The 24,432-nt window shown below is 32.9% G+C and overlaps 1 protein-coding gene across 1 annotated transcript in view; it reads left to right on the forward strand.

Moving 5' to 3' along the window:
- Positions 1-1,482: 1,482 nt before the first annotated feature.
- Positions 1,483-24,432, forward strand: part of LOC124358125 (paternally-expressed gene 3 protein-like) — a 28,640-nt gene continuing 5,690 nt past the window's right edge. Inside the window, exons 1-2 of the mRNA XM_046810418.1 lie at positions 1,483-1,512; positions 3,427-3,543. Coding sequence (XP_046666374.1) covers positions 1,483-1,512; positions 3,427-3,543 — 147 coding nt within the window. The remainder of the gene's footprint in view (positions 1,513-3,426; positions 3,544-24,432) is intronic.

Genomic DNA, 24,432 nt, shown 5'->3' on the forward strand with positions numbered 1-24,432 from the left:
GAATTTTTTTTTAATGGTTTCCAATATAACTTCCCCGCCTGTTGCTACTTCACTATTAGTGTAATATAAGTGTTATCATTAGAGTCGTAGTGTTTGTTGATTTACACTGAAACACTGAATCGATGCTACATTTCACACCTGTTGATACTTCACTATTAGTGTAATTTTAGTGTCGTCTTTAGATTCGCAGTGTTTATTGATGTACATACTGAACACTGACTCGGTGCTAAAATTCACACCTGTTAATTACTTCACTATTAGTGTTGTTATTAGAGTAGCAGTGTTTATTGATGTACACTGAACACTGACTCGGTGCTACATCTCCCAACTATTGATACTTCACTATTATTGTAATATTAGTGTTATTAGAGTAGCAGTGTTTATTGATGTACACTGAACACTGACTCGGTGCTACATTTCCCAACTATTGATACTTCACTATTAGTGTAATATTAGTGTTATTAGAGTAGCAGTGTTTATTGATGCACACTGAACACTGACTCGGTGCTACATTTCCCAACTATTGATACTTCACTATTATTGTAATATTAGTGTTATTAGAGTAGCAGTGTTTATTGATGTACACTGAAACACTGACTCGGTGCTACATTTCCCAACTATTGATACTTCACTATTAGTGTAATATTAGTGGTTGTTATAAGAGTTTCGCAGTGTTGGTTTATTTACACTGAACACTGACTCGGTGCTACATTTCATACCTGTTGATACTTCACTATTAGTGTTGTCATTAGAGTCGCAGTGTTTGTTGATGTACACTGAAACTTTGACTCGGTGCTAAATTTCCCAACTATTGTTGTTACTTCACTATTAGTGTAATATTAGTGTCGTCTTTAGATTCGCAGTGTTTATTGATGTACATTGAACACTGACTCGGTGCTAAATTCACACCTGTTGATTACTTCACTATTAGTGTTGTTATTAGAGTAGCTGAGTGTTTTTATTGATGTACACTGAACACTCTGACTCGGTGCTACATTTCCCAACTATTGATACTTCACTATTAGTGTAATATTAGTGTTGTCATTAGAGTCGCAGTGTTTGTTGATGTACACTGAACTTTGACACTGAACTTTGACTCGGTGCTAAAATTTCCCAACTGTTGTTTACTTCACTTATTAGTGTAATATCAGTCAGTGATATGATTCGGTGCTAAATTTTCCCAACTTTTGATACTTTCACTATTTAGTGTAAAATCAGTGTCCTTGTCATTAAAGTCGCAGTGTTTGGTTGATGTACACTGAACTTTGACTCGGTGTTAGAATTTCCCAACTGTTGTTACTTCACTATTAGTGTAATATCAGTGATATGATTCGGTGCTAAATTTCCAACTATTGATACTTCACTATTAGTGTAAATATCAGTGTGTCATTAGAGTCACAGTGAGCATTGTTGACATACCACTGAACACACTACCAACATTTATTCAAGTTACTCTGTTATTCCTTTAGAGTAATAAAGGGGATGAGTGTGCTCTCTCCGGGAGACATCGAGGTACTTTACATTTTGACCAGGAAACAAGCGCTGCATTTGAAAGAATTTCCATTAGGAGGTATACGCGGATTTGCTTCAAACTAGATCTCACACTGCATATAAGTGATCAGTTGATATCGCAAGTCCCAGACTGAGCTTCAGCTCTGCACGCTTCACACGACTGGGCTGTCAGCCAAACGAAATCCATCAGCTTCGCCTATTAACGTCAGATTATCTCCTAATTCAGACAACTTCTGCAGTCTTGTTGTGGGAACATAATAAACTATCATATGAATGTACACGAATTTGACAATAAACCCATGACATATTTTTGAACAACAACAAACTTAAAAGTAAATTAGTAAATTAAGAGTTAAGAAGCAATATACCATGAACTTGAACAAGGAACACCATGGGTGCTCTTGGTATTCACTCATACCTTTATTTGAATTATTATGTTGTTAATTTAAATAAAAGTTTCTTCGTAATGGGTCAAAATAATTATGAGTATCCAGTGAATTACGCGGTTTGTTTGGGACAAAAACTATTATATGTCCAATGTATTTGTTTTTCTGATCTTGTCTTCGAAACCTACATCAGTAATGTGTTCGGGATCGGATTTCGGCTGATTTCTTTCTTTATTTCTTTTTTTTCGTAGTCACATTTTTTAAAGATACCTTCTATGATGGCAGACAAAAAAATAAAAAAACACGTGACATAATCACTTTTCGAGTAAAAAATATGAATAGCATTTAAATAGTATTTTGGAAGATCCTGTAACTAGATCTCAAGCAAACACTACTGAAATAACAGTAAAAATCCGGTAATCCGTTTTCTGCTATAAAGAAAAGTTTCTTAAAGGGCGCCAATCTAAAACTGGTTAGATCACTTTTAAACTGGAGCTCTCTCCGTGCATCTACTTCATATTTGAAGTATTTTACTTAACCACCATCTATCTCCATGAGAAGAAGAGGACAGCTGTTCTTGGAATCAAATCTCAAACCATTACAAATAATATCGTTCAGATAATAAATTAAAACCAATCCCAATAAAATTATATAAACATTATTTTTCATTAAAAGACGACAGAAAATACTTTAAAAACTCATCTTATATACTTGTATATAATAACGTTTATTATCAAAAAACACCGTGAAAAGTATCAATTTCGATTACAAAGCATACCTACTACGTAATGCATTCCTATTTAGTTTACCACTAAATAGAAAGTATATATCTCTACCAAGTTTGTAAGACTTTACTTTTATTAATTGTCAAAGAAACCGTTCTACGGACATTTCTACTAGATAACTCCCTAGCATAACTTTAACTTCGTTATTCCTCCCCAATGTATCATATTGGTGATTACTTCTAAATATAATGTATAAATCTCGTTTAATTATGCCTAGTTCGTTATAAAATTTATATTCAATACTAACAGAAATGGTTCGACATTACGATATCTGGGGATCAATTGGAAAGAGTTCAAAAGTTTTACCCACCATCATGATTAGCTTTTTTATAAATATTTGTCTACATTTGTATAACTGCTTTACCATTTTTATTTGTTTTGTTACAAAAAACTAAATAAATAAAAAAACGTATTAGTCAAAATTAATAAACTTACTTCTCAAGGCCAGGGCTGATATCATGCTTAGACTATATTATCTATAATTTTCACTTCAGATCGCGTTGAAACATTGCGAAACATCTGAAATATTTCGGCCGTACTTAACTTGGCGGGTCTTGGTATTTTCACCGGAGATCGATCTGAATCGACAATAATGAGAACCAAGACACTGATGATATTAAAGTGGTAACATTATTTCGAGTGAACTAGTTCTTCAGTCAGTCATGATCATCTTTATTACGTACAAAACGAAGAAGACCAGAGATAACGGATGACTCAGCTGTACTTTCCCTGATGTTCCTCAGACCGGGGCCGTGATCGTGACAGTGAGGCAGAGTGCGCGGGCGGAGAAGAGCGGCAGCGCCGCGGCGGGCCGTGACGGACAGACAGACAGACAGGGCCAAGTTCGCGTCTTTGTCCGGGTGAAGGCCGCCACGAATCGCTAGATACGAGTCAGTGGTTCCGGAGGTCCTGAATCGGGTGGGACTTGTTTCTCAAACTCATCTTCTTTTCTTGCTATTATTTTGTTGTGGTCCTTGTATCGGGTGAGATCGTTTCCCAAAACGATCTTCTTTTATTGGTATTATTTTGTTGTGATCCCTGTATCGGGTGGTACTGTTTCCAAAACTCATCTTCTTTTCTTGGTTTTATTTTATTGCGAGTCTCTGTATCGGGTGGGGACTGTTTCTCAAACTCATCCCAAAACGATCTTTTTTTACTGGTATTATTTTGTTGTGGTCCTTGTATCGGGTGAGATCGTTTCCCAAAACGATCTTCTTTTTATTGGTATTATTTTGTTGTGATCCCTGTATCGGGTGGGACTGTTTCCAAAACTCATCTTCTTTTCTTGGTTTTATTTTATTGTGGTCCTTGGTATATCGCGTGAGATTGTTTCCCAAAACGATCTTTTTTACTTTGGTATTATTTTATTGTGATTCCCTGTGTTGGGTGAGACCGATTCTGAAATTCTTTTTTTTATTTTGGTATTATTTTATTGTGAGTTCCTGTATCGATAAGATTGGTTCCAAACTTATCTGTTTTCTTTTATGTTGTGTAAGTAACTGTTCCGGGAGGAGACCTTTCCTTACTTTTTCTTAGCATTATTTTAAAGTGCTTTCAGCATATTTGGCATTTCATAAACAATAGTGAAATATCCATGGACGGTCACATCCGGGGGTGGAATATGCCTTCCAGTTGAACCTACGCTGGATACAGCAAAAGCCAACTGTCACTTACATCTGGGCCACCCTATGGATGTCCAGGAGCGGCACATCACCAACCGCAAAATACTGAGATATTGGATGCAAATCGATAAGTCTAATATACTGCAGGGGGTGACTTGGAGTTGATAGGGGCTCCCTAAGTGTTAAGGGGCTGTTGCTAGCCGTACCATATGGCCGTACCAACCCTGCCTGCTTTGCCTGGAGAGCTGATACAGAGCTCCTTCTTTCAAAGAGACCTGACCCAGATCATACCCAAAATTCTTCCTAATGGATCTCGACAGGAGGCGATTGGTATGGGCCCCATACCTTACCTATACTGAATATTCCTTTCACTCCGGAAGCAGCACAAAGGTTGTTTTAGGACTAATTGCAGCTTCTAAACTTCTTGGCCTAATAGAACAAAAATAAATATTGATCTGTCCTCCTAGATCTTGAGGTTAGATTAGTCTTTCTATTTGAAATGACAATAACGTTCTTTCACCAATACCAGCAATACAAGAAGCTGGATTACATCTATAAAACACTAGTTACATCTAAACTATGTAAACTAGTTACAATTAATAGCATAGTTTGGTTTGAACGTTTGGTTTTCGACCGTTCAACTCTTGCATAATCAATATCGGTACACATAGTTTTATTAACTATGGTGGCGTATCGTGAAAGACCTAACTGCTAATTATAGAGTATCAATTTTTGAGTAAATTCATTAGAAATGGTTGTTTAATCAAACTTTATAGAAAGAAGCGTTAATAAAACCTGAGGAGTTCATGGGAACGAAAATCGAAACAAAAATGTTTGGGTTATTAAGTATATACGACAGCTTACTTTGCTTAGTCAATAACATACTAACCTAACTCTATTTCAAGTTATTCTAAATTACCGCTTAACCATTATCAATATCAAGGTCGTCTTTTTAATTAGTTTAGTTTGCAGTTTTTTGTTGAAAAACAGCCATACATTTCCAAACGTACATTTTCTTAAAAAATTGTGTTTCTTTAAGAGATTATATGAGCAAATGAAGTTTGTAACAGCCCAAGAGGAATTATGAAGTACGATTAACCATGATCAGTTTTCGTATCACTCAATAAATCAGAATCACGGAACAGAATTTAATAAGATATTTCCAAGTTATGCATCAACGTAAATACATGTTGTAACATTATTTGGCACCCTGCGACTAAAAGAATGTATAAGTTCTAAGAAGCATGAAAATAATAGTTTAAGAACCAAGTCAATTCTTCGAACTTTAGTTTCTAAGACTCTAGAGATAAACGCACAATTAACCGTAAAGTTTTTAATAATTTAATTCATGGCGTTACTAAATATTAATCTTCGTTTCATAAATTTTGGGGGAATATTACGACAGGAAAAATAACTAACAACCGAACAGATTACTAATTCTTGCCCGGAATTGAGGCAATCCCCGCTGTCATTTAAATTTCGCTCCAATGAGGGTAGACACCCCTAAAATCCTAGAGGTTACTGATAATAAATGTTACCAATCTCCAACAAATCGAATTTCTTCTTAAATAATCAACAGCGCAGGTTCTACTCAACTAACATGCTTTCATAAAATAGCTGAATTGAAACGTTATCTTCTATTGAGCATTAGTTCAGAGGTATATAACAAGTACAAATTTGTGAGACACCGTAATAGAATGATGAAAGATTAATTTTAAAAACCGAATGAAAATAAAAGTGGTGTGTTGTAAACAGTGTGAAACCTTCTAATATTGAATGACCATCAAAACCGAGACAGTTAACCCACATGTAAATCGCATGAACACCGGCCAGCCGCGGCCGCGACGGATTGCACAAGACATCGGGATCTCATCTTTAACTCCACAATATCGCGGTTCTGGCGACCGGCCGACACCTCGTCCCGGGTAATTATACGCTAAACCGCAGACAAAAACCCGCCCTACATTCCGCCCCACAGCCCCGGGGCCGCTGCTCCACATGTTTACTGGATGGTATAATGAGTTGCGCAAGGCGCTAATGTTTTGCAAATTGTGGAGGGATGCCAGCAGCTGCACTGCGACTTTCAAACCTGCCCGAGGTCCTGCCGGATACGGAAGTTTTACGCTCGACAAATGCAACTTTTTCACTACAACTTTTACAGCACGCCTCTGCTGACGTTCCGTGAGCCTGCCCTTGTACGGCATCGTCGCAGATAACTTGCAAGACTAGTTACTGTTGGTCGATTCAGCAAATGTGACATGTAATTAACTAAATCTACTCAAGCCTTCGAATTTTAAAGGATAACTGATAGTGTCGTTTCTCACATAAACGTGTTATAACCACTCAGAGAAGCGTTTCGTAACAATGGCATGTGCTTCGCCAAATGATTTGTGTGAAGTTTTTCAAACAATTAGGTAACATAACAAACTTTCAAACATTAGTTATAAAGTTTGGATTCTAGCATACGTTATCTTCTGCACTGAGTTGTATGTGATTTTGCACACATGCAATATGTCTAACATTACTTACAAGTCCACAATAATTACCTCGAAGGCGGCAAGAAAGGAAAAACAAAGAATAGGATTTCACAAAATTATAAATTCGGTTAAAAAAAAAATATTTTTACATAATTTACCACCATTTATCCACCTTTCTCGACCTATCCCGATTCAACCTTGTTCTCCAGTGCTGAACACCTGAAGAAAAAAACATACTTTCTCCCAAGGTGAACTTGGAATTTGGAATTTTATATAATAGGTTTCCTTCCTTACTGTGACAACGGTCACTACTCTTGCCCGGAATGATGCAATTCCCCTATGCTGTCATAAAATTCCACTCCAATGGGGGTAGACACCCCTAAAATCCTAGAGGTTACTGATAATCAATGTTACCAATCTCCAACAAATCACATTTCTTCGTACCATGTTGGAAAGCAAGCAGCCCTCATCAGAAACATAGCCTTGCATTATCTGATGAATTTTTAAGTACCCATTCTGCTCACCGCATAGGTCTGAAAACCTGCAAATTCCAGCAGGGTCGTCATAGGAACTTAATTTCTATAAAAACTTAACATTCTTAAACCTTTTGGACGTTTATATACGATGATAACTTTATATTATTATTTGCTGGATAGCCCTCTGAGACCATGTATTTTTTTTTTAACTTATGGTCGAGCATCACTAAAACTTATGTTATTAAGCTTAATTAAACTCATGAATGGGTCTAGACTTCTAGGTCTAGGGAAGGGAGCCTTGAGTTCAACTTAGCCAAAACCTCAGCTTCATTGGTTTACTGGGAAAAAACTTAATCGAATACTTTTGCAGCATTTCGCTGATTAAGTCAAATGGTTTTACAACCAGTTTATTCATCAGCTTAGTCATCTAAGAAGTATTTCCAGCATTTTTACATAACTCGTTTAAGTGATATAACCTAAACCTAAATCTTAAATTGGTTTTTTGGTCAAATAGTTGTCCTACAAAACTTGAAAATTATTTATTTGTGAAATCGTCTTAAATGATAGATTTATTTTAAACTCGGTAAGAATCTTGATTATAATACTTTAATATTTTTCCCCTCGAATGTTGAAGAGCCAACCTCATTATTTATCTTCGGAGCCAAAATAAACCCCGTTTTATTTAAAAAAAAATTAATAATTCTAAATACCAGCTCTAACATCGAAATTATTTTATAATCTTTGTCTTTAGCAACGTAAAAAGTAATATTTTTGTGACTCTGTGATGCAAATTTTCAAACAAACCTACCATAATAATAAGAGCTTTTTAAAAGTATTGAAAAACTTAATATTTTATTGCAAGACCCGAAGAATGGCGTCTAATTTCTTTGCCTAATATCTTCTAACCATTAAGTCCACACTTAAAACAAAACTATGTACTGCTGCCTTTACAATGACCTTGACCTGAAAGAGATGTGAGTAGTTAGTACCATACGAAGATATCTTTTTAAGATGACTCGTTTAAGCTCATCATAACTAACATATACCACTTTTTCTATCTTACCAACGAAAACTCATTATGTTTTGAATTTATTATACAAGGGAGTATTTTTATTATTTCCCGTATCGATGATAACAGAGTTATACTTACTGAAAACATAAAGGAACGATCACATGAACGATGAGTAAGAAACACATCGATACCCATAACACTGAGCTCTTCAATCTTTACTCAGCTCAAACCCGTGAAACCTGAGATTATTTTAGTCATGAATAAAAACACACATTAAATTAATAAGGTTATAATTGAAACCACTTTAGCTGTTAATGCTTCGTAGTGTATATTTTTAGAAGTTGTGTTTTTCAACCTTGTTATACTTATTAAAACTGTTTTCATTCTCACAATGTCAGGCCTCTGGACAATCTCTGTTATTGTCCGTTAGTTTTGCTTGTGGCTGTAATCAGGGCCTTAAAATCACTGATCTCTGAAAAAAATCAAATTATTCTGAAAAGAATCAAGAGATTGGAATATCTTCCAGTGAACGTTAACAATTTTTGAACATTTGTCATTTAGAAAGGATATGCTCAGCTGTACCTATTACTCAATAAGAAATCGGCTGCTAAGGCCGTGGGTAACTGCTAGTTATTTATATAACACATTTCCCCTAATAGCACATAACACACATTTCAAATAAATAGTTTTATGACAATTAAAATGTCTACAAAGAAAATAGCTTATACGGTAGATTTACACGATTTGTATTAACGTTTATCTACTATACGTTGATGTGTTTGTACTAATTTTATGTTTCATTATGTCATTTTCATTTTGTTTATCATGTTTTGTTTTGTTGCAGGTTAGTATGGCTGGTCATTGGACCTTAAGGACAAATACGTGAGTTATTACTATACATTTCTATTCCCATTTGTGCAGAATTATTGGAAAATATTAGTGAGATGTCGTAGAAATATTAGAAGCAAATCTACTATTAGTGTTATGTAGTTCTGCAAGTAGAACATTTTTTACCAATTACATTATTTAACATTTTATTTATTTTTTCGAAATCATTTAATTAATTACGCTCAATATTAGTGATTTGTTAATCAATTGAATGAATAGCTAATTTTTTAATTCAGTTTCACACTAATAAATATTATTGCATTATTTTTTAGGGCTTATATAATCTGTGGGTTAATTTAGTGAGTGCTTCTGTAGGATGAATTTATATTGAATACTTTGTGATGTACTGAAGCTCTTATCCTACACTCTGACTAATCATTGCCAACTAAATATTTACACGTTAATGTTTTAAGTAGTAAAGAGCTTCAGGTGGTCTAATAATATAAAACTAATTATTAAAAATTTAAAAAACTTAAATTAAAATTGATTGGAATTTTGATTGGAAACATTTATTTTATTTTAACTCATAGTTAATGAACTTCTAGTGACATGACTCTTTTATTGGCTGAGCTTTAGTGAAGCCTCGTGGGGCTGGAAAATTTCATATCTGTATGTATGTCTGCAATATCTAGAAAACAAACTCCTCCTTTAGATGTAGAATGGTACATGAACCTTCATGTCTCGTTTGGGGAACTCTGAGTTCGATTGTGATGCATGTCATTCCTTGGGATTTGGGCTGAGCGTTAGCAATTATTTTCACATTGGTATTATGAGTTACCATGATGGCAACGAGAAAACAGCAGAATAGCTAAATTTGTAAACAAACTCGGTACACTAATAAGAGATTTAACATATTACACGTAAAAAACATAGTAGCCTAATTGCTCTAACACATCCAATATCATTTTATGGTAACTTGGTGTGTGGACATTTAGTATTTAAATACTGGTATCATCCCAATTTAATGAAAAAAGTGCGAATATATCATGTGACAATATATCTATAGAAAAATTTTAACCGGAGACTTGAAACTTCATTTGTACATAAGAAAGAATGATTTCATGATATTGCACGCCCCAACTGAGCGTCGTTGAAGCCTATCGCTCAGTAAGGCTGACACAATATCTCTCTTTTTGATTGCGAGGAGATGTAAACATAGCTTTGCTGGATCAATAATTAAATGAGCTGTAAAACTTTAAATTTTACCTCCACATAACTGTTATACATTTGGTTGAGGCGCACTCCTACGATTTCTTTAGAGAAAATAAAAAATAAAAAATATTTACTACATATTGTCCCCACATTTTAGATTTATTTGTAACTAGAGTTACATTGTCAACTGAAGTATGTGATGATTAGATTCATTCCACATTTATTTGGATGATACTTGGACAATATTCGTAAATAATCATGAATTTACTTATAATAATAATAATGTGCTGAGGAATACCAGGACACCATGCGGTGATCCTAAATGTTATTATTATTGCCTTTGCCACTGAATAATGTACATAGCTCAATGGCACATTTCTCTGAAGTCGGAGAGTAAAACTATTTCCCACAATTCATTTAAAAGTGGATTAATACCTGTGCATAAGTTGACGAGATTTTATTTTAGTGGTTATAGAATATATATTCATTTTGTTGCGTTTAACCTATAACAAGGCTAGTTCATTTCTCACTGTATTATCTGGATGATACGGGCTAAATGATAGTAGAACAAATCATTGATCTTTATATAAACCCCGTAATATTTATATGTTTCGTGAGTTTTCCTAATTTTTAGTCTGATCAAATGAGAATAAATTCACGGGGTTTACTCATTCATACATCCTATTCAATAGTAAATGTACACCTATAAACATATAAGCGCTGAATTTTTAAAAGAACATCTCAAGGTTTCTGTTACTGTTTTATTATTTAGAACATACATGAAACTATAAAATGTAGAATATACCTATTATTATTAGTAAAATAAGTTCATATCTCAAATTATAGTTTCAGTTTCAAGCTGTGTGTATGAAAATTTCAAGTACACAGGTTATTTCTTTCTCGAGATATACCCTGTTATGGTTTTTGCTAACGCTCAGCTAAATCCTATGAAAGAATATAACACCATTTCTATATATTTGACAAAATCGTAATGAAATGCTTGCCAACTTATCAAACAAAATAACCTAATTGCATATGTTGATGTTAACAATACCTTTATATATGTACATTTCAAATAACTTTATTTGATTTGTATTACAAATTTGTTTATTCTACGATATTTAATTGTTGCCATCAATGATTACCCGTAAGACCAATGAAAAAGTTTTTCGCTAAACGTTAAACCCAATCCCATGAAGTGGTCTGTACCAACATTCAATTCAATGTTGTCTATGTAGAAATATACGCTTAAGCTTCCAAAATCCAAAATTCAAAAATTTTCCAAAATTCAAAATTCAAAATCCAAAATTCCCAAATTTAAATTCTTTTAGATCATTCCTGTTCTTCAGATGATCGTTCGGGACTTATAGACAGACAGAAATTAACTTTCTCCAGCCTCTCGAGTGATTTCGCTTTGCTGACTCTCGGCCAATAATTATGGAATGTTATTAAATAACTACTTTTTATAGATGTGTTCAAACATATGAGAGTTATTATTGTGAATTGTGAAAAAAATAAAAATTTGCAGTTATATGAGTAATTTGCTGTTTCTATCCACAAATATGAATCTTAACTACCATCTTTATTTAGTCAGTTTATACAGCATTTTGCATTACATTATTGTTATTTTGTAAATTTAACTTTTCGAATTTAAATAGAAAACTTTCAATTTAAGTACAAGTATTAAACTTACCATAAATCCAGGAACTCCCTCGGTCTCTTAAGAAACAGATGGATGAAAGGTTAGTCCTTGGGGGAAAAATAAGGGAAAAGATCGAATACTCATGTTTTATTATAAGGAATTAAAAAAAGTCAATTAATATTCTAATTAATTTAAAATTGATGGAAATCATTATAAACTTTAGTAAAAGTTGAGCTAATAAAACAATCTAATCGGTTTTCTCATGATACAATTTAGGAAATTTAGACAACCAAATAGGCTATTCCGAGTGCTTAAAGACTGCAACTGTATACGTTAAAAAAGGTTTGATCAAAGAGACATGTTAATGCAACCGTCTTGGCTTTAAGTCTTCAAGACCCATACGTCTTACAATCGTGTTAGTACAATTTGCTGTTATTATCTTGCTCAAGTGTGCTATTTGTATAGAACAATTCTCAAACTCATACCATGGCAAAATCCACACTTCAATTGCAACGCATTCCAAAGTAATAAGGAGAAAATCTCATACCCTTTCTGCTGACACATCTTCCCTTCAAGGCAAACATTACCGACAGAATATTTGAAATAAAGAATTTAAATTAAATTTCTTAACTACATTAAATCTCAGTCAGGTTAGAACTCTAATCTAAAACCATCTTGTACAGCTGGTTTTAAGTATTATAATTGCATGTATTCCAAGAAAGGGGTAGAACGCCCACTTTAAACCCTTGTTCAACAACCTAAAGGTTGGGACACACATAACCGCACCGCGCCCGACACGTCAGTCGGCCGTAATGCTGACCGTCAATACGGTGAAAGAATTTGCAGCCGCAGTATTCAACCTGCAAAGTCCAATTCATAATGTCCGCTTACCGACACCAGAACCACACGTGGCTCGCACCGTGCCCGCAACCGTCACCGATATATTATTAGTTTGAATTTTTGACGGGCTACGGTGCGGTCTTCGAAGCCCAATACATAAACTTTGTTTTTCCTGTGAGTTCATTCTTTTTTAAAAAATTTGAAGTAGTCTACACGTTCTATTTTAGACAGTGAATTATTTAGTATAGCCTACTAATTCTTAATTCCCTGTGTTCGCGATTATGATAATATAGCCTTAAATTTACTTGGCTTAAAATATTACATTTTCATAGATTTTGTTACCTTAGTAATAACTAGTCATATATTCTTATTGTCCTTATTTTCTTAGTTACAAATTATTTGAAAACCATATTCGTAACCTTAAGTGATTTTAAACAACAAGATTCGAATTATGAAAAATCTACAAACAGTTTTCATTAAATTAAAACATAACAAGCATGTAATTATTTGCGGCGAAAATCTATTTTTCTTTGATGTATTGAAGTTACATTGATAAATTTATTCGGTATTTTGTAAGTGTCATATTTAGATATGTTTCTATGGTCTTTTTTTATTTTTTTATCCTTTTCACTTCAATAAAGTAAAAATAAAAATATTTTATTTACAATAAGATTTTCAAGCAATGAAAAACCCATGTTAGAAAATAAATAATAATAAATAATTGATTTCCCCCCAATTATAACAAACTGAATGGATTACAAATAAATATTATTGCAGTGCTTAATAATAAATAATACTATGATATAACGTATTTACAATAGCAGTAAATTCAAATAAAAAAATGTTTTATACCGTGATTACTTTTTTCAAATTTATGCACTTAGAGTAATAAATATAAAAAAGTAGGTTACATCCTTTTAGATTTTTTCTTTCTTTTTTTAAACTAATAATTAGGCCAATATATTTACAGAAATAAGGGAAATGTTATGAGGTACCCGGAAGCAGGCTGATTAGCCTGTGTTTGGTTGGGATATCCTATATACAAAAAGGGTAAAAAATAAACCATACGATAATCGAGCAAGGAATGAAATGATAGAAAAATGTATTTATTGTAGCTTATGTAGTAAACAACTAATGTACTCTTACGTTTCAAAGTTTAAATTTAGTATAACCTGTGTGCTGTATTAAACTAAAAAGATTTGGCATGATTTACTTCACAATATTAGGCTTTACACATGTAGCATTAAAATATTACTACTATAAATAATTATTTTATAATGCTCTTACGTGTCTATTTAAATATTAAGGTTATAACTTAGCAGACAAGACTAACCATACACTAATGTATTATCTTAAACAAATATTCAATATCATTTTGACCGATTAACCATACTCCTATCTTTTTTTTTAGAAAATAATTATTTGTGTTTCTACTATTTTTTACTAATTCTGGCAATAAATTATTTGTCCTCGGAGCTATTTAAAGAAAAACGTTTTGTAAAAAATCTGTTTTTTGTAAGTTCTCCCAGTAATATATTTTACAAATATTTTACTATGTTTTAACAAATTATTATAAAAGGGCTTGCGACATGGCAAACTCTGTCTGGCATCCACACTATAGCTTTTGGGTTTTAACACAAAAAAACACTAATATAATTGAATAGTGTATTTGACCGAAATTTCATTGCAATGAAACACAATAAACAAGAAGTTTAAGGGGATAAAAATATAACCAAGTCTTTGTAATGATATTTACAAATTTTACATACTAGCTGATTGTACAAAGCTTTACTGTAGCATTACAATGTTTCATTCATCACAGCGATTAATAAAATAAAACAATGATATTACAATTTTTCTCAAGCAATACTTAATCTTCCGAATATTAATTTTTAAAGTAATCTGTCACTTCGAATTCAAAAGAAACATGCTCTAGTACAAACAGTGAGATTGTTGCGTATTCTCCGGACTGCATACGGACATGTGTGGCCTCCACGGTAACCGAGCCGAGCCCGCACCGTGACAATAACGGCCGACTCACGTGTCGGGCACGGTCATTATGTGTATCCCAATTAAAGCGGACTTATTATAGAACTATGGTTGGGTGACAGTAACCATATAAACTTTGTTATATAGAAATATTATAATTCATAATTTGTTTTCAGCTACTTACGAGCCAAAGGTTAGAACACAAATTTTTATCAACTTAACTTATCCACCATGTCTTTAAGATCTATATATCTATACCTTAACGGGCAATCTAGACACTCTATGAAAACTAAGGTTCTTACCAAGCCACTTGAGCTTTCACTTTACATACAACTTATTTAACGTGAGTTCATTGAACTCCTTCGTTAAAAATAGGCTGTCCACATGTATAATACAAATGCTACACCTAAGACAGCATTGATCGTCTGTAATTCCTAGAGGTTGGAATGTTTTGGATGATAACGTTAAATTGAACTGGCTTGAACATATTCGGATGTGAAATGAAACCATAGATTTTTTTACCTTAGTAATAAGTTAAAACTGCTATCAGTGCCTCGATTGTTTAGTTCATAATATTAATAGAGGATATTCGTAACTAGCTCGGATTTGGTGGTTAAAAGAAAATTCGTTCCCAACAGGATCGACTATGAAACGACTAATTAAGGGAAATCCATAATTTTAATGAGTAATTTAAAATGTTCAAACTTGTTCAAAATATAAAATTGTACAAAATATTCCAATTAAGAAACACATTTTTAATTTTTAATTCATGTTTCTTGTGTAAAAAACAAAAATATGATTTTTGGCTATAATGGCTAAATATGAAGTTTTGTTTCAATCTATTTCTACGACTAGTTTTGACAAAACCCCGCAAGTAGAAAGAATCTTTTCAGACGGGATTGAAATTAGCAAGTAAACAAATTTTTTTCTGAAAGTTCATAAATCATGACGGCATGACACGTTTGTAGGAGAAACAAAAAAAGGAAAAGTATATTTTCCCACCCTTTTTGGCAGATCAATTCCAAACAACCAAGGAAACTATAGATGTTACGGGAAGGAAGTAAGACAGTCAAGGCTTGTCTGTTTTTAAAATACTTAACACAGATGAAAATATTCGAATCATATGTATACTGTATTAGATTCTTTTAATATAGTCGATTTCCCCTATCACTAGTTCTGTAGGGCCAAGTGGTCTGTCAGACCAATGGTCAGTCTAAATTCAATTAAGAACGCGGGGCGCTATTCAAGAGTTCCACAATTTTGGGAAAATCTTGTGGTATCAGAAATCAGATTTTATGAGACACCCCGGAAGCATGCAGATTAGATGGTTCAGGTTGGGAATATCTTAAAAAGGTACACTAATATAAACCAACGATAAGAGAGCATTCCAACCTGATTGACTCTGTAAGCGTACCAAGGTATTAAAACTAGGTAGAGCTTTGGTATTTTGCTAATTTTGGTAGTTGGTATTTACTAATTTTGGGGGACCCAACGAGTCACCAAAATAGTTCAGTATCAGAAGTCAAATAAAATACTCCAATTTTTAACTCTTATTCTATTCAAGATTAAGATGTCTTACAAATTCGGACAAAAACACTGACAAATCGGTAGACGAAAACATTATCTTGTCACAAAATTAAAGGGCATTAAACAATGTACACCTTCTATGCTATGGACTTGACGTAAATTAACGAACATAATTACTGTTTTACTGATTATAAAATTCAATGAGAAATAGGTAGATTACATTTTGATCTCGGATATTTCATACCATAGGATTCAAAATGAGCACTTTTCTTAAAGTTTGTCAAGCATTTTACGCAATTTTCAGATTCATACTTATTGTTTTTTAATAACTCTTAAGGACAATTTCAAGATGTTAATCCTTTTACAGATATTATAGGTAGACAATTGAACCGTTATAAAAACTGAAATGTTTACAAGCATTAATTTCGGATATAACTGAACTAAATTGAGTTCACGTTTATGTAATGAACTTTATATACTTATTAACCGTATTGGAACAAGGTTTAAGGTTTATGAAGATTCCTACAAAAAAGTAATGGCAAACTTGAAAATCCTATTTCCTTCACTAGTTTCAAATGTATTAAAAATATTACGACAATTTTAACATGCCTTTATTAACAATGATTTAAAAAGTTTTTAGAAGATATTCTCCTATAAATATTCAAGTATTTCAGTTTGACATTTAGAGGATGACGGTCATTTAAATTGTGTGAAATATACCTGACTTCCGACTGAGTCATTAATTTTATAATTGGCAATCAAATTTTGTTTGTCTTTGAGTTGGGTGACAGTAAACCAATGCTGATAATAAAAAATTTAAAATCGCTAGATTTCCAAATAAATATATAAATGTTTTAGTTGTTAAAGTCCTCCTTGGAGTCCCAGTTGTAGAACGATCGAGGAGTGGAAAAATTTTTATTTCATGTCAAACTATACTCTATGTCAGAGTATTTTTTTTTTTTTGTATCAGACGTTTAGGGGCAGCCCTTCTGAGATACTCTCCTAGATAAATCTACTGAAACCAGAGCTGTTTAGAAGTTCGATTACACTACAAATAAAATAGGGGACAGCCTTCTGAACTTCCTCTCCTAACTTAGAAAACTTCTGAATGTAACTAGAGCTGTTAAGGTAGATTAAAATAAACTCATAATAAACATTTAGTAAAGAGATTAGATATGTTTACGTGCCAGAGTTTTCAGAGGTCGAGGGTTTAATAACTACAAGGACAAATGTTATACCCGATGAGCCTAAAGATCCTTTTTTATTTACACGATACGGTACATCCTAGACGATAAAAATGCGGCGTCTCTACTTTAAATACAGGAAACTGCTGTATTACAGTTCAACCGGAATACGATACATCCGCACATATTGTGTCACTTATAATAACGTACTTTTTGTCATAAAATGAGTCGTTAACTTTACGATTAATATAGGTTGTAAGGACGGGGCAGTCATTGTACTTTCTCATAAAATACATAATTCAAAACTTATATTCTTTTTTTATTTAATAGTGTAGTACACTAAAAATGTACTTCAATTACATGTTAATGTCATGTTTTATACGATTTGTTTTGTTAAAGAAGATAAATATTTAAAAAACAAATTGTACATTTCAAAAGCTGCTGTTTTGTGTGTAGAATTAAGTGGGTCCGATTGCAAAGCAATAATGTAAACTTTAATTGGAAGAATCACAATTGCTATTGCATTTGATTTCTAGAATTCTAAACTAAGAGCGCAATTTTTGTCTCAGATAAAATAAACAAATATGCTAGATGTTACAATGAAGAAACATCAAGGCATTATGTTGCAAGCTAGATACAATTCTGTGTGAACGATAGAGAACTACATTATCATATGTTATGTATCTAAATACTAAGTTGAAATGAAATAGTACGTGTTTACTCTGCATAAAATGTAAATTCCTACACTGTATTAGAATTTAATTATTGATAGACCTATCAGAATAACGATTAATGCTAATAGATTTTAATTTTCAAATTTCTATCAATATCAAAACTTAGATAAACTCCACTGAATGTATTATCTTTTTATATGTTTGTGCAGTATGTTTTATATTGAACTCATTTGTTTTAAACACATATACAATATTTGCCATATAGTAAATTAGTAACACCATTATGTGATTACAGATAAGGAGTTTTAGGTAGCGAAATAAATGACCAATTGAGGCGATGCAAAATGTTTTGTAATTGTTATACAATTGCACGAGTAAGTAATTATGATTGCAGGGTTTTATATTAAAGAAAGTCAAAATGGCAAGTGTGCATACATCTTTTTTTAACTACTCTTTGATTCTTTTAAATTTCTGGACAATCAACTTCCCAAACCTATCAGCCAAAACATGTTGTCTGGCAACACAGTATAATAGCAATTTAACTGGACTTCATCTAGTCTTTAAAGAAATAAAGACAACAAAAGTTATAATTTCAGTGCGTTAAAAATATCCTAAGACAAAACCAAAAATCAAAGAACCCTCACTGTGAAGTATGATTGATGACTTCAGTTAGTGGACATGTTCTTTAAATTATTTTACTTAAGTAATTGAGATTTTGTAATGAACAGTAATTTAAGACATTTCATTTCTAGAATATAATCAAGGAAACTTAGTTTTTTTTTAATAAAAACATATCATTCTAATTCGTAATGTTTCATATACCTTACCATATATAATTTTAAAAATTTAATTTCGTTGTCATCAGTTTTTCTGTGGGGATCGTTACAAGATTTATCAAGTAATACTTTAAATTCCCACAGGTTGCTCCTGAAATAACCAAAATATCTGTTATCTTCTCTCCCAGAAAGGCATCTCAAAGAGCCGTGACTAAAATATTATTTTAAAACATATTTTTTATAACTTACCAATAATTTTATCAGCTACCAAAATTGAACCTCATAAGCGCAATAACTGAAATGCAATAAATCATTGTCTTCCCGTAAGTCGAAATCTCACTTACAACATCTCATTAATTTATTCTTGAATATAGGGGTTAACGCTCTTGGGGTAAAAACGTGTATAGTATGCGTGACATACATGACATGGTTAAATAGGGCAACAACCCACATGCAACCATTTTAGGTCCTCAGAATATAAAACAATTAAGTGCGTTATGCGATCATCCAAGAAAAAGTACCTATGTTTAAGCAAACGAACAAAAAATGTGTGCGCGCCCGTGTGCGTGCGTGTGAGTGGCTGCGACAAGCAGTAGACAAATGACTCAATATTAAATTCGTAGCTGTTAATTACTAAGAGATTATTTGCCTACGCCGCCGCTCCAGGAGGCGGTCTTCGCTCGGAAACCGAGAGGTGGTGTAGTCCGGTTCTTTATATGGCAGAGCCAGGAGGACAGTTGTGGAGTTACAGCTGCGATTGGCGTATAAACTCTGTTACTGGTGTTCTCCAGTTGTTACGGTACACTTAGACGAAAAAAATGCTTTCAGTCAAATGCAGATTCTGACTTTACACTTTATAAAATGCGTTTTAATTACAAACCGTATAAAAGATCCCGACAGGTATTTATGTAATAATTAAGATTATTTATTTATTTATGACCTAACTTTGAAAAGTAATAGTAAGAATGTAATTACCAAAAGGACATTTACAAAGATCGCTTTTCGACAAAATTACGTCCTTCACGTTAAAGGTGGACGAAAAATGCTTTAACTCAGTGCAGATTCTGACTTACAATTTTATTAAATGCTTTTTAATCGCAAACCCTACAAAAAGGAATGATTCCCACAAGCAACATGTATAATTAAAATTATTTGTTTATTAATTACCTAACTTATTAGGTAATAGCCAGAATGAATTTCAAAGGGACATCTTCAAGATCTTGCGACCGATATAAAATTACGTCCTTCCACATCCCACCTTTTTAGTTTGAAAATGTTACAAGTTTTTTATAATTGCATAGTATTAGTTCCCACTGTGACATTTCCATCAGTAACTGTGGACAAAGTCAAATTCGCGACAAAAGAAAACAATTCTAAATGTGTTAAATGAAATCAAGAGAATACGATTTTACTCTACAATACTTAGATATGTTTGTATCTTAACGGTGTTAAATAGTCCTAATAATTAAATTTAGTTTAGTAACTTAAAGTTCTTAAAGTAAGGTATTTTGGATTTAAGGCACTTCATTAATTAAAACGGCTTAAATTTACGTTTATCTTGAGTTTTGTCTCGTAGTACATAAACCATTTTGATTGACATTAGCAAAACTACCTAGGGGACTGCAAAATGTCTTTTTTCAATCTTTTTGCATGTCTATCTGCAAGGAATATCTCCAGTGAATTTGAGCTTAAAATTGTATATGTTCTCATACATACCTTGTATATATGAAAATCAAAGATATATGGATTTACTAAGATCACAAACTAAAGTTGTCTAGAATTAAAATATCTGCGCTTTAAATTAAGGCCATGAAATCTTTGTGATATTCTCATCAAATACATATGACCTTGTCTAACTAAATTCAAAAAGTAAAGGTAATTTTAACGTATCACTCTGCTCTTCTTTCATTTTTAAAGGTAAACCGACCTTTTTTAAAGTATAAAAATGTTTAAACTTGTCAAACAAGTACAAAATGAAACGTTTCATAGTTTTGGACTAAATGAATGCTATGATGAATTTATTAGGACTAAATCGATGAGTATTCGACATAAACAAAAGGGGTTCCTACGTTATTCTACAGTTATAGTTTTCAATATAAAAAATGACTAATTTGATTTATTAAAACACACCCACATAAAAAATTGTTTAAATAATAAATGACGAATAATTTCCTTTACATTATAATTTTTTTTACTTTTTTGTTATAAACGTGTTGTAAAACCAAAGTGTATAACACATTGATTGATAATACCAAATTATTACATACAAAATTACATAAATCAAATGGATTTTTCTATAAATCAGGTCATCCCGTCGAATCGGCTTAAATGCCACAAAAGACATTCATTCATGTCTTCCTGTCCTTATTACACAGGTTACACGCTGTTACATATTATTACAATGCTTATAGCAAATTTGCGAATTCTTGTATGGTAAAAAGAGCACTTAGGCCGGGAGATTGGAACTGTAAATATCGAAATCTAAGAACAAGATTTCTTGCACTCTAGAATTAATGTTCCCTTATTGTCCTCAGATGGCGTTCGCGACAAAAATCAAATTAAATTAGTTTCGTAAGTCTGTGTAATCTAAACTCCCAAATCTGACACCCAATCTCGATCTGCTGCCTTTCAACTCGGAAATCCAATGATGCGGAAGTTATTCCGCATATGATGATGTCTTTATATGACTTTGACATACCACAAAATGTTTGGATGCAGCTCAAAGAGGTATTCGTGTAGTGTCTCTGTTTACGCTGGGAGGAAATACCACGTGGTAAACAGAGTCGTATGTTAGGAAGTTAGCTCAGTCATGTCAGCGGACCTCTGAGCGAAGCGAGATTATTTGTTGTTTTATTATACTTTCATTCGTATTGGCTGAGCGTTAGCGAAAGTTTATCCACTGAAGGGACCTAAAAAATTCATGTTTACCTATTGAAAATTAACCAACCTAAATACGAACTGACCTGTAGACTAAAGTAATGTCTATATCTCTATATAGATTTGAAATTTTGAATTTGATGATGGTGCATGTCCCAACATCGGATTTGGCTGAGCGTTTAGCGGAACATTCTTTAATTTTATAAGACCAATGTTGACTACGAGACCACGAGAAAATAGCAGAATAAATACATTTGTAAAACATGAACACAAAAGCATTTGGATTTTAACATACGAACGAGTGTAGAGCCTTGTTTAAACACTCATATGAAACCTAAACTTAATGATCAATAACGTGAATGTAATGTGTGAAAAGATTTCCTCTGTAGGCGTTAAATTTTTTGAATTAAACCGTTAATTTTTACACCGTAGACAAGAATGATTTTCATGATGTATACAATTTTCTTGGCTGAGCGTCACTGAAGCTCCTATCTCAGTAGGCTCACATAACTTGTCTTTTGTCTGTTGAGGTAATGTTAAAAAAAGTATCTATATCTGTACACCTGTCTGTTTGTCCGCAGGATATCTCGTGAATAAAATGGCGTAATGGACTTGAAATTGTGTACACTACCTCAGCGAAGCATGTTTTTTTAAATAACATTTAAACAAAATAAATACCTTGTTGTTTACAACTTCGAAAATTTGATAAGCAGGCAGCACGGGTAGTTTAGTATATTGAATCATTTTCTAAATGCATTTAAAACTTTAATAACATTCAACGTGCATTCCAGCGCAATTTCTTTAAAGTAAAAAAAAATATTATTTCTCACTCTTTATTAAACCGTTTTAATGAATTTCATTAAAGATATATCCTAACACTACTGCAATACACACATGCTACTTAGTTTTGATTCATGCCGATTTGGTAAATATTTAACACTATTTGGTAAAAAAAATAAATGCACTCAAGTAAGATTTTAAAATGCATAAAAGTTTTTATACTTAATCTTTATGCCAAGGAATTGAACGAATACAGCGAGACGGGGGGTTGGTGGCAAAAGTATGATGTATTTAGTTTGGAAAAATATGTCATGATACTCCAAAATAATGAGCAAATCAAGCTTTAATGTTATTTTGCCCATAATAAAATGAATGATAGAAAACTATTAATCACTTACACACAATACATTATATTGTGAACACCCTGTTTCACAAGTTATACATACATTTTTCTAGCAATAAGTAAAATTTTTACATCTCAATATAACTATGACAAACTTTAATTATTATTAATATATTTAAGTATTTAACCTCCCGATTACTTTATTATTATATAAAATCTCCTGTTTTTATTAAAAAAATTCTCCAATTCTCCCAAACAGGATAATTCCTTCTCATTTTTTATGCCTACAATATGTACCATTTGGTTTGAAATTATAGTTTTTAATGCCTAGTTTAAAATTTCTCTTCATCCTTATAGGAATTTTTGTCATATACATTTTAACACCCCGTGTTTAAATATGGGGAATAATAAGATATTTTACTTAAATGATCCATATCATGTATCAGATCTGTTATTAACATAAAAAAAAAGAAAAATCTGTGTCTGAAAAATTATTTAATCCAATCTGATATTGCATATGTTTCATTAATTAAACTGTACCGATAGGTATCTCTAGCAAAGAACAGCCTTATCTTGATGACAAGATATCCTAGGCGTCCTTATCGAACAGGTCATTACGATCTGATATTATCATTTTTCACCGCGACTTCAGCTCACATCAGGATCTCACCGTATATCCTTAAACTTGATAGAAAGTAAACAATGTAGTAAAACCAACTAATAGAGTTTTTGCATAGATTTTGAAACATGCCTTATAATTGTTATGGTAGACATATATAATCACCACCAGCCATCTTCTATGTAATAATAAAGAAATCTTTTACCCGTCAAAAATTAAGCTGAAGAGCTCACTAATGATTACTGATACTATTTGTACTGATATTCATACTGATTTATATAAATTTGTATAAAATACACAAAGACACAAAAAGCAGCGTTTTTTTAACTTCCAGTTTTAACTATTTCAACCTCGTGTCGTCGCAACGGAAGAGGGCACCTTCCAGAGGAATAATAACCGTGGATCCGCACTAGATTCCCCCTATCCAAAAACCTATACCCAGCTTTGATGACTAGAAGATAAACTAATTAATTTAGATATGTCGAAAGGTTCCCTAACACTATTTATACTTTAAAAACTTAGACCACGTACACTCACTTCTACCCGTCCACTCTACCCGATCGCTGCACAACGACTCCACCCAACCTCCGATCTCAGCCTGCTAACCTAGCAGGAATCATCCTACCAGAACCTGTCAGAAGAATTCCTTATAGTTGGAAGCTCCTATTGTTTAAAGCTATGACCTAGAGGTCGGCGCAGCTGGCTAACGTGTTCGCGGGCTAACTGAAAGATTACGCGCTGCCAATTTCATTATTCTATAGAGGCACTCGCCGCAAAACTAATCTTAAGCTCTTCATGTCTAAGTCCCTCGAGTACACTGAGGTGTTTTAAAAAATGTATGATCATCACTCCTCCTACGTTTGGTGTCTCC

Source organism: Homalodisca vitripennis, chromosome 3 (genome assembly GCF_021130785.1).
Source record: "Homalodisca vitripennis isolate AUS2020 chromosome 3, UT_GWSS_2.1, whole genome shotgun sequence".
Classification (NCBI taxonomy): Eukaryota; Metazoa; Arthropoda; class Insecta; order Hemiptera; family Cicadellidae; genus Homalodisca; species Homalodisca vitripennis.